Source organism: Podarcis gaigeae (assembly GCF_964106915.1).
Source record: "Podarcis gaigeae genome assembly, chromosome: 6".
In the NCBI taxonomy this organism is placed as follows: Eukaryota; Metazoa; Chordata; class Lepidosauria; order Squamata; family Lacertidae; genus Podarcis; species Podarcis gaigeae.
In genome coordinates this window covers 57,595,780-57,606,776 of record NC_139682.1, presented here as the reverse complement: position 1 = coordinate 57,606,776, position 10,997 = coordinate 57,595,780, and the positions used below count along the sequence as shown (strand labels likewise).

General features: G+C 44.2%; 1 protein-coding gene across 1 annotated transcript; it reads right to left on the bottom strand.

Moving 5' to 3' along the window:
- Nucleotides 1-4: 4 nt before the first annotated feature.
- On the bottom strand, nt 5-10,710 carry LOC310846362 (lanosterol synthase-like). The gene is made up of 12 exons (XM_083742723.1): nt 10,691-10,710; nt 9,888-9,941; nt 9,436-9,507; nt 8,727-8,777; nt 8,339-8,488; nt 6,763-6,859; nt 5,674-5,779; nt 4,870-4,935; nt 2,671-2,751; nt 2,158-2,328; nt 1,107-1,185; nt 5-187 (listed from the first exon to the last, which is right to left on the bottom strand). Exons 1-12 carry the CDS (start codon nt 10,700-10,702, stop codon nt 8-10), a joined length of 1,119 nt encoding a protein of 372 aa, XP_083598849.1. The 5' UTR covers nt 10,703-10,710; the 3' UTR covers nt 5-7.
- Between the last annotated feature and the right edge of the window lie 287 nt (nt 10,711-10,997).

The following is a 10,997-nucleotide window of genomic DNA, read 5'->3' as shown; positions in this document are numbered from 1 at the left end:
CCTCTGCTCAGAACCCTCCATTCTGACTCTGCGCTGAATGCACAGATCCATTCTTCAGGAGTCCTTTAGCGACAGGGCTGCTGGGATATAGCCGGGAAAAGCGGGCAAGTGCAAGGATAGGGAAGATGATTCGGTAGGCATTGTAATGCAGAGTACCAGTTTTGTAGAATGCTGTAGCGATGTCACCCTGAGGAGAGGCAAGAGATAAATTCCTGAACAATCGACATGCAGTCTTCTGCCCTGACTACATGGTGACTAAATTCCATTTGAGAACCCAGTTGTATGATCACTGTAACCTCTTTTAAGAGCAACTGTCACATACAGTATCACTGAGCTTTTGGCTGGCAAACAAGACTCTGGAAGCAGGAATCAGAGACCAGAGCCAATTAAAATGTAGGAAAGGTGACTAAAGACATTGTGGCATCTCAGGCAGAATATGCAAATGGTTCCATGATTAAAAAAATAAAATAACTAACTGGCAGTCTATGGCTTTTTAAAAGCACCCCTCTGACCTGCCACATCTAACAGTAGGGCCAGCTGTGTCCTGTGCTCTGATACCACACAAACTCAGTCCTGATGGCACATTTTGATGCCACAGCGGTAACAAGACAGGTGCATGAATCACTTGGGTGCCTAAGGCAACAGAATACTTCCCACAGGAACATCAGAGTCTCCAATAGAGGGACAACATGGGCAGCACCTGTAAGATCTAACCTGCCAATGCCACAGAAGTGTCCATGTGTGTCCACAATACATTGCAGCCATCTACGAAAAGCATCTTTATGACAGCAACAACGCCAAAGAGAGTACATTTGGATCTGCCTCATTTAGTAAGTGAGGGGTGGATAACCTTTAGTCCTCCAAACATTGCTGAATTGCAACTCCCATCATCCCTGTCTATTGCCTGTGTAGGCTGGAAGGCAACAACTTAGCCACCCCCACTCTCAGTACTTGGTGGAAAATGCTCTGCGTTCATTCATTTTACATATATTTGGAGAACATGATCCATTTCATAGCTGGCTGAAATATACTGTTTCTGTGAACCTTTAAATTATATTGTTATGAGGATATTTGATTAGGAAAAGAAATTAAAAGTATTAACACACCTGAGGCCACTCCCCAATCGATGTCTGTCTGTCAATCAAAACTTGTATTCCTCTTTCCAGAACCCGAACATCAGGATATCTGCAAAGCCACAAAAATACTGGTCATTAGTTTTGTTATCAGCACCCAGTGAGGGCTGGGGGCTGGAGCGAGGGGAAAGCCTATCAGTTTTCTTCTGGGAAGAAGCTTATATGACTACAATTTCTTTTTAAAAGAAAGAAACCCTCATGGGCTCACAGAAACTCAATGAGTCCCCCTAGGGGAAAGACCTGTAAGTGCATGAGTCCTTCACACAAGTTCTGAAAAGTGAAGAAAGTAAAGAAATGAAATTTCTCCATCTCTGCCCTTAAGACGGCCTTAGCTGCCTCTTTGTTTGGCATTATTTCAATTGTTTGGACTAAGAAGCACCTGAGAACATCTACATACCAAGCTGCAGGAAAATTCAGTCCTTTGTAAGTTTACAAAAGCTAGCTATGCAGCATGAGGGACACAACATGTGAGAGGGAAGTCTGTGGCCTGTTTTTCCATAGGTTTTCAAAGGAGTAATGGCACCCAACGAAAATAAGCACAACCAAAGATACTTCCAGAAGGAGGCGCCTCTTGTGATGGAGGATTAGGCTGCTAACACACCGTAGGTTTAGAGCAAATTACTTCCTACAAGGAATCCTGGGAACTGCAGCTCTGTGAAGGATAAAGTACAGTTCCCAGGATTCTCTAGGGAAAGTCATGTGCTTTAAAGGTACACAGCTCACTGCTTTTGGGTGCTGGTAGCTCCATCTCCCATGGCTAGCCTGCTTCAGCCAACAGGCCCAGAACAAATTTATGCAAGTGGTGCAATGCACTCATAGTGAATGGATAATGTGTTTTTGTGAAAAAGACTTTGGAGGAAATGGACTTGGGGCAGATCAGCTCCCTCTTGCCAAATCCCATGAACTTAGAAGCATGTTTCTTTAGCACGCCTTAATTGGTTTGTCTAACTGCTGCAGAAACCACTTGGGCAAAAGCAGACGGAGGCCTTTGCTAAGGTAGGTAACTGCCATCTTCTGTGCTTACCTAACAGCCATCAACCCCAACAGAGCCCAGGAGGTTTGGTGGATCTGGGATACGGTGTGCTGAATATATTTGCGAAACCTGTAGGATTCAAATTCCTCTCCCCAGCCACCGTCTTCCATTTGCTTGGAGACTAAGAATTCACAGGCTTTGGTCACTTCCTTGCATGCCTCCCTAGAAAATATGAGAGGGGAGAGAGAAAAAATAGCCCATGAGATGCCTCATTGGGTTTTGTTCCACTGTTGGCCTTGACTGCATCCAAATAATCTTATGCACACTTACCTGCAGGTAAGGCCCACTAAGCTCAGCTGGATTTACTTCTGAGTAAGCATGCATAGGGGCTGGCGCTGTCAATATTATATGCACATGACTCCCCTGCCTTTGATATTTTGGGTGGAGGAGCCTGACGGTCTCTCCACTTCACACACACACACCCCCCCGAAGCTCAGCTCCATCAAGGGCTCCCAGCAGAGCAACATTCATACTATTCTTCTACCTGAAAGGCTGCTTACTCACCCACCACGGTAGATGTAGCCCATACATGCAAATGCCTCTAGTCCAAACCAGGTGCCATATGTGAAGCATACGCCCCATTGCCTGTCAGGGAAGAAAAACCCATCAGCTGCTGAATGAAAGATACTGAGACAAATGAGAGACTACACCCTTTGAGTATACCCTTTCATTCACTGTTTGTTTCATAGAATCATAGAGGTGGAAGGGACCATGAGGGTCATCTAGTCCATGGGTAGGCAAACTAAGGCCCAGGGGTTGGATCCGGCCCAATCGCCTTCTAAATCTGGCCCACTGACGGTCCAGGAATCAGCATTTTTTTACATGAGTAGTATGTCTCCTTTTATTTAAAATGCATCTCTGGGTTATTTGTGGGGAATAGGAATTCGTTCTCCCCACCCCCCAAAAAAATATAGTCTGGCCCCCCGCAAGTCTAGGGGACTGCTGAAAAAGTTTGCTGACCCCTGATCTAGTCCAACCCCCTGCAATGCGAGAATCTTTTGAATTTCATGTTCCTAGTCAAAATCAGAATCTCTTATTGCTATATAACTTTTTATTTTATTTTTTTCTTGTTGTACATTTAACTAGATCTAATTTATATAACCAGTTATTTTTCTTACTGGCTGTAGATCTAAGGGTGTGAATTCTCATGATGACTCATGAAGGGATCAGTATGGGATCAGTACATAGTGTTACCGACAGTACAGTATGTTTTCTCTCTAAGCCTAATGACAATGTGAAGGTTTGTGCAACTACCTAATACAACTACATTGTTAAAAGACTGCTCAGTTTAACGGTCACAAAATCTTGCCTCAGAACAGACATAGATTTACTGAGGGTGGAAAAAGCTGCTGATGCCTAGATATTGGTACTACATTTTAGGCTGCTGGTTTCAAATCGCTCCTCAGACAGGCTAACATCAGTTATTTGTTGTGAAGAAGACCCCTAACTGCCCTCTTAGCTGTCACATGCTGAATTTGCCTATTTCATGCGCCAGGGTTAAGTCTGATCCAGCTCTGTTTATTTTTAGGATCTCATTGCATCAAAAAAGAGGCTGCATACTCATCCTTTCATTCCCGTGCATAGAGTTAGGCTGCAGCATTCCCCTCCACAGCGAGAAGGCAATTCTGTGCATTTATGAGAAATCCCGTTCCTTGCTTGTGTTTTACCCTCCATCCCAAAATAGTTTCATATTTGTAGATCATACCAAAAGAGCAAGCTGTTGCCAGTGCAAATGCAGATAAACAGGCCTGTGCCTGTGATTGGTCACCTCAAGACACAGGTCAACCAAACTGACCCCCCCCCCAGGCCACCAAATGAAAGTTCTATGCTTGTCTGCCCCCATCTGGACTTCTGGACAGAATCTTCTACCCAAACCCCTTTACCAGGGTTCCCTGAAATAAGGCACCAAATGAAGGGGGTGATGCACCATTTTACCCCCCAAGAAATAGACCAAAAATTCATCCCATGCCTTATCCACTGAAAGTTGTGACAATTGCTATGAGAAGGCAAAACCACCAATTGGGCCCAATTTGTCTGCATGCAAATTCCTTCCTGGTCCTGAAAACAGTGACCGATTATCTCCACAGCAAGGTCCTCCATACACATTGCCCACTTACCTCAAAGGCAATGCCAATTTTTAGGTGGGTGGGATGATCAGCTGCCAACTATGTTGCTGGCTCCCAGTGCAGATGGCTTAAATACTCCAGCGGAGGACTGGAGTGAACCCTCAGTATCTATCTCTGTTGCTGAAGCCCCACTCCACCACCAGGTCACTATTGGCCAATTTATATTTAAAAAATTGACAGGCGTTCCCATCATCCCCTCTGGTGAGTTGAAGAAAACAATTGGCCATGAAGGACAAAGGACCTGCCCCATCCCCCGAGGGGTTGCACTGGGCCACAATCATAGGCCGTATCAACATAGGACAGCTGACTGTTAACTACACTACAAGTGGTCAGCTGATCCACAGCACTTCGTCTACTAGGATGACACACCAGCTGAAACAATGGAACAGCGTGTTGCATTAGCTAGTTCTCTCCTTTTTATCTGTCAAACTGTTGTGTAGGAAAGGCATTCAAAAGGTGAAGGTTTCCACAGCTCAGTCAGCAAAGTCATTCTTTGAGAACACTATGTATGCATTCAGAAACTCCGCCAACCAGTGCCACAGTCAAGTTCAGTGTGGGATATTTATAAGCCACTCACCCTAGCCAGGAGCCATCAGCTTTCTGCATATTACGACAAAACTGCAAAGCCTTACTTAGAGTATCACTGGGAAGAAAAACAAATGAGTCTTCTTACATTTCAAGCTAACCAGGTTCTGGATAAGACAATCATTAAGACAAGCTCCGTGTAATAATGGCATTCAACGGCCTAAAAAAGCCTTCGACTTTTTCGGAACTTGGACCCACCCAAAACATTCATTTAGTGGCCCACTTCTTAATGTTTTAACAACGTTAGTGTTGCTATTGTAACCCACCTTAGAGCAGGCTGTGATCCAGTAGTGGTCCTACCAGCCTCCCAGGTAATGGCTAATTAAGATCAAGAGTGTCCCTCATCAGTCTTTGTTTAAACCACCAGCAACAACTTTACATACTGTACCACTTCTATGTTGGAAATAACATGTATGCTGTAAGTTACATGTACATAAACATTTTCGGAGGGGTAGATGTCCTGGTTTGCTGCAGCAAAAACAGCTAAGAGTATTGTGCCACCCTAAAGCCTAACACATTTTATTGTGACAAAAGTTTTTATGGACTGGAGTTCACTTCAAATGTACCGTGTGATCATTAGTTGCCAGGTATGTAAGCAGATGGAGGTATATGTATATATTTTAAATAATGACTGGAGATGCAATCAAATACAAAAAAAAATTCAGTCTTTGCAACTCCTGAGCTCTTAACAAGGAATATTCTCTTAGAATACAGAATTCAAGACTATATAATATGAATTCATGCTGTAACAATAATATCCTACTCAGCTTCTGGGGATTTCCCCCCATACCTTTACCTGATTTCATCTTCCCGGTGATTTGGGAATCTTCCCCCAAAATGTTTCAATCCCTGCATTATGGATGAAGTACATTCTGTATAGGTGTGGTCGACCATACAGTCAGCTGAAAATCATAAAGTGAAGTATTTTACTTTATGTTTCAAGGTGGCTTACAGATTTATAAAATGCTAGCATCCCCAAAAATATCCTTTAAAAGGGAGCCAAAACCTAGCAGTTTAAACAGCAGAAGAAAAAAACAACTCTATAAAAACAACAGTCAAAATGTCAGCCCTTTGCCCACCAAAAGCTTATCAGGAAAACCGGTCATGCATTTTGTGTAGAGGACTATCAGCGAGATCCTTCTTTGTCTAGATCAGGGGTGGGCAACCTGCATCCAGGGGGTCACATACAGACCTCAGCCTATTTTTAGAAGCGCAGGAAGAGCCCGAAGGGAGAGGAAGATGGTGGTGGAGGTGAAACAGATGGGGTGATATGAGAGGAAATCCCTTTGCAAGCAAACAGTTGAGAACCCTGCAAGAATTTTTGGTCTCTCCCCTAGCAGCCTGTTGGGCACAGAGCAAAAGAGAGAGAGGAAGAGAAGAGGGTGTGGCAAAAGGAGGGAGAGATGGCTCTGGCCACACTCCCTGCTGGCATGCAGTTCACAGCAGAATGCCCTCAAGGGAAAGTGTCCCCTCCCTGAAGGCTGTGAGGTGGTGGGGTCATCCTGGGAGAGGTGGCTTCAGAGTTTTGACAGTCAGACGATGTGTGATGTGAGGAGACCATTGATTTCTAGCTGACTTTGTGTACCTGTTTATCATTTTGGTTCCATGGTCAGAGCCACATGGACTGTCTGTATCACGCCATCTTTGTTCTGCCTGTTCCAGAAACCAACCACCAGCCTGCCTTAGAACATCTCCCCTATCAGTACCTACAGTGGACTCTGACAACGTAAACAATTGCCAAGGTCCTATGGCCAAAACAAACTGCCTTCAAACATGTGACTTCAGTTCATGGTCTCTATCCCCAAAACTATGAAATTGTAAAAAGGACCAGAATTCACAAAAGATTCCCATTTAAGTTGTACTGATATCAAAGCTGTGTTCTTACCATATATCTCTGTGCAGTTCATTATGTCTAGTAGTCTACTCCCTCGTCTGGTTTCATAAGAAGCAAAACCACCATCAGAATTTCGCATGCTCAGAATCTGCAAAAAAGTACAAGTGGGATGGGGGGGCGGGGAGAGGGTTTAAGAACAGGCATGGTGTTCCTTGTCCTACTTGCAGAGGAACATGGCTAGTCGCTCCTGTCCAGCCCCACCAGCCACTCCTGTGCCCAGGGGCGCCGACTTATAAAAAATATTGGGGGGGGCGGGGGCCCATACCGACTTATAAAAAATATTGGGGGGGCCCAAGACCTCCAAACCGCTGCTGCTGGGGGAACGAAAGGGGCGAGCCCCGGGCTGCCCCGACCTTAAGTGAACCTGTGAGGGCCCGCCCTTTGCGGCAGCCGATTGGCTGCCGCCGTGGGCGGTGAATATTAATGAGCTAGGGGGAATCCCCGCTTCTCGCGGGGCTGACGCCAGCCCCGCGAGATTGTTGATGGGTTGAGAGCCCGCAACCCCACCCCCTCTCTAGATCGGGAGTGGCTTTGTTTTAACTCATTACTGAATGTATTTTAAAAGGTAACTATCGTCAAACAAGGAAAATAAAAAATACCAACATAATTTTGTGATTTTACAAAGCATAATATAACTAATAATTTTCTTAAATTATTGGGGGGGGCAGAGCCCCCCCAAACAAATTTTTGAGGGGGCTCGGGCTCCCTCAGGCCCCATGGAGTCGGCGCCTATGCCTGTGCCCCTTCCTCACTTGCCTTTTTTATAAACCAAAAAACCCCAAATGTTATGGAGGAGATCCTCCAACTCCTTCATCATTTTAGTTGCCCCTTTCTATGCAAGAATTCCGATGATTCATGTGGCCATTTTCTGTTTTTCAAGTCTGGATAGATTCCTGCTGTTTCAGACTTTGCCACAAGCACCAAATGCAATTCAGGCGCCACTCCACCCGGCTACAATGGTGTGTAAAATCAGAGTCTGTGCTCTTGACAAGCTAATCTCTTTATTTTAAGTGGAACTAAACAAAAGGAGAGTGGCTCGCCGTATATATGTAGTCGTGCCAGTTGGCCCTCTCTCACCATATTAGGCCAATGGAGAACTCAGTGGATGGGGAGATTCTGTTGTTCTAGCAAACCCTAGAAAGTGTCATTGCTCTTCATGACTATGATGAGGATTCCAGGACAAAATTTGCTAATTTGCACTGTATCTCCAAATTACTACTGTAGGAACGATGCAATAGCTACTTTCTATTGAACAAGATCAATGGTCCATCTGTTGTCAATCCTAATACCCAGTGAGCTTTCAATCCAGTTTACTGGGGGAGATTGCTCTCAGTCCTGCTACCTTACAACCCTTTACCTGAGCTTAAGGAACTCAAACTTCAAGACTGATCATCCTTCACAGAGGATACAATGCTGCCATAAGGACACTTCCACCAATTCTCTACAGTCCCACAAAGCCAATATTCTCCTCAGCACTATTACTGAATGCTAGATGACCTCAGTCTCCCCACAATAGCTTCCTCCTGCCTGCTTCCCATTTTCTCTTCTGAGCTTTCCCCCATCTCACCACATTGACAGCATCAAAGAGGCGCTGAGGTGCCACATGATCTTCTATGAAGGGGCATTTTTCCTCCAGCAGCATCAATGTCCTCATGGCCTCAGCAGTGCAATCACCGACTATCCAGTCATTCTCTCGATTGCTGAAGGGGAATCCACCCTGGATATTGAAGAAAATACATTAGGACTCCTTGGGCAGCAGTCAGTGTAGAGGCATCTCCTCCCAAAAAGATCCCAACCAGGGATTTGATGGGTGATCCATATTTCTTCTTCAGGACACTAGACTAGATGGGCCCTGGCCTAAACCAGCAGGCTCTTCGGGTTCTCAGAATTAGCACTTAAAGACTCTTTTTTTATTGGCTATGGGTCACACAGACAGGACACAATTCTGGATATACCTTGTTCATCTGGCGATAATATCTCTGGTAGTTAGGTGGGTTATCTACAATCTGAAAAACAGATTAGCAGCATATTAATAAAAGATAATCAGAATATATTTATAACCAGAGAAAGCCAGTGTGGCATAACAGTTTGAGTGTTGGACCTGAGAGACCAGGATGCCAATCCCTGCTTCCTCTCAGCCTAAAATTCCTCACAGTGTTGTTGTGTGGATTCAGTAAGGAGGAAGAAAACCATGTATGCCACCTTAAGCTCCTTGGAGAAGAAGATGGGCTATGCAATAATTAACAAACAATAGAAAATAATAAATAAATTAACTCAGTCAGAAATATGCTCTGTAATTTAGAAGACAGAATATGGCTACAACCTGATGCAATGGCAGCACATAGGGTTGTGTCCGGTGCTAACGCTACTCAAAGCAAACTCACTGAAATTTATGAACTCAAATTGGGCAGATTTATTAACCTGAATTGGTTTGCTCTGAATAGGATTCATACTGCGTACAACCCATAGTGTCAGTTGAGGTAAATTGCAGTGGATATACAAGGTTTTACGCAGGACTGAAGTCACACTATAAAACCGAATTGATATTACTTGTCAATGTTACCTTGCAAAAAGAGACAAGTGTTTCCCTCCTGAGTCATTTGCTGAGACAGCTGAAAGCAGTATTGAGTCCCTGTGTATGTTATTCCAAGATCAGTGCTTTACCTGAGAGGCTTTCAAGAATTCATGGGCTTTTTTCAGACAGGATGCATAGTCAGGATTGTTCTGAACCCCAGCCTAGAAAAAGACAGAGGTTATGCTTAAGGATTCTGACCCAGGAAAGTCACAGAGAAAATCTCAGACACTTACACAAAATCATCACTTTGGACAGCCACAAAAATAAATGCAAGTTCTTCAGGGATAACTTCAGTGTTACAAAAGGAATACTCATTGTGTGGATTTCTGGACCTCATGTCCTAAGAATCACCTGGAGAACATGCCTTTCTTGGTTAACCATGACAGGCATACGAGGTGTTCGGATCTCGTAATGTGTGTGCTTTGGTTAAATAATGAACACACACTCTCTACATGCCAGTTCATTCATCTAAAATATATATGTAAATGGAAATTATTGTGGAAAGAACAAAAGCAGAAGATTTGACAATATAAAATGATACCTCCAAGAAGCCTTGAATGGCAAACGTTGTATCCCAGGTCTGTGATCCCATGACCTGATATAAAAAAAGGAAGAACAGTTTTGTCCATTAGATCAGAGGTGCAAAACCAATGGCCTGGGATCTAAAGGCAGTCCTCTCTAACCAGCCCTTTGGATGCTTCCCCAGTCATGTCCACTTCCCAGCCTACACCCTCCCCCACTGGCCTTGCTCTACACCCTCCTTAAGGGCTGGAATGTCTCATGGAACTGTGATAAGCCCTGCTGCTTAACTGAGTAGAAGATGGGGAAAGATGTGGGTGGACTGGTGTGGAAGCCTCTGAAATTTGTGTGGTCAGAATTGTGTGGGAGTGGTGAAGAATTGGTTTCCTCCCATTTTTATTTTATAATACACTATTTTAAAAGAAAGCAAGAGCACTGGGAGTAAATCAGTAATTAAAGGGCTCTTCTGCACCTTCGTTTGGCCCTCGTTTTGATTGTATTGTGTACTGATCAATTCCTCCTGTTCTCTCAGTTAAGCAGCATGTGTTTTGGGATTCTTGGCACATCAGATAAGATCTGAATCAGCATTTTAAAAAGGTGCTACATGACCTGCTATTATCTTACATCTTATCTCCTAGCCCTAACCCTGGGGTGAAGCTACACTTTATGCAGGAGAGCCATGACTGGATCTCCTGATATTTTGATATTCACTTCAAATAAGCTGGTGCTGTCAGGCAAGGAGAAGGCAGCTGAGCTTCAGAGTCACCAAAGCAATGCAAATTGCAGCCTATAATATTTCCCAACATTTGGTTCACACTATTGTACCTTTATTAACATACCATCTTGTCCCATCCTGCAGAGATATAAAAAGCAGAGATTATAGCAGACACAAGACCATGTAGTTACCTATCTGCATTGCATAGTAGGAAACCCAAATCATCCATGAGATCTGCCTATACTGCAAATAAGGATATGTTCACATCACTGGCAGCAAGGTCATTTTATCCCACTGCACTGCAAGCCACATTTGCACAGGGTTGTTCACATAAGATAGGGGGCAGAGATATCTTTATAGAGTGTGCATGCCCTTTCTGGTTTCCCCACCCCTGCAACCCCCTGGAACTCCTAGTGA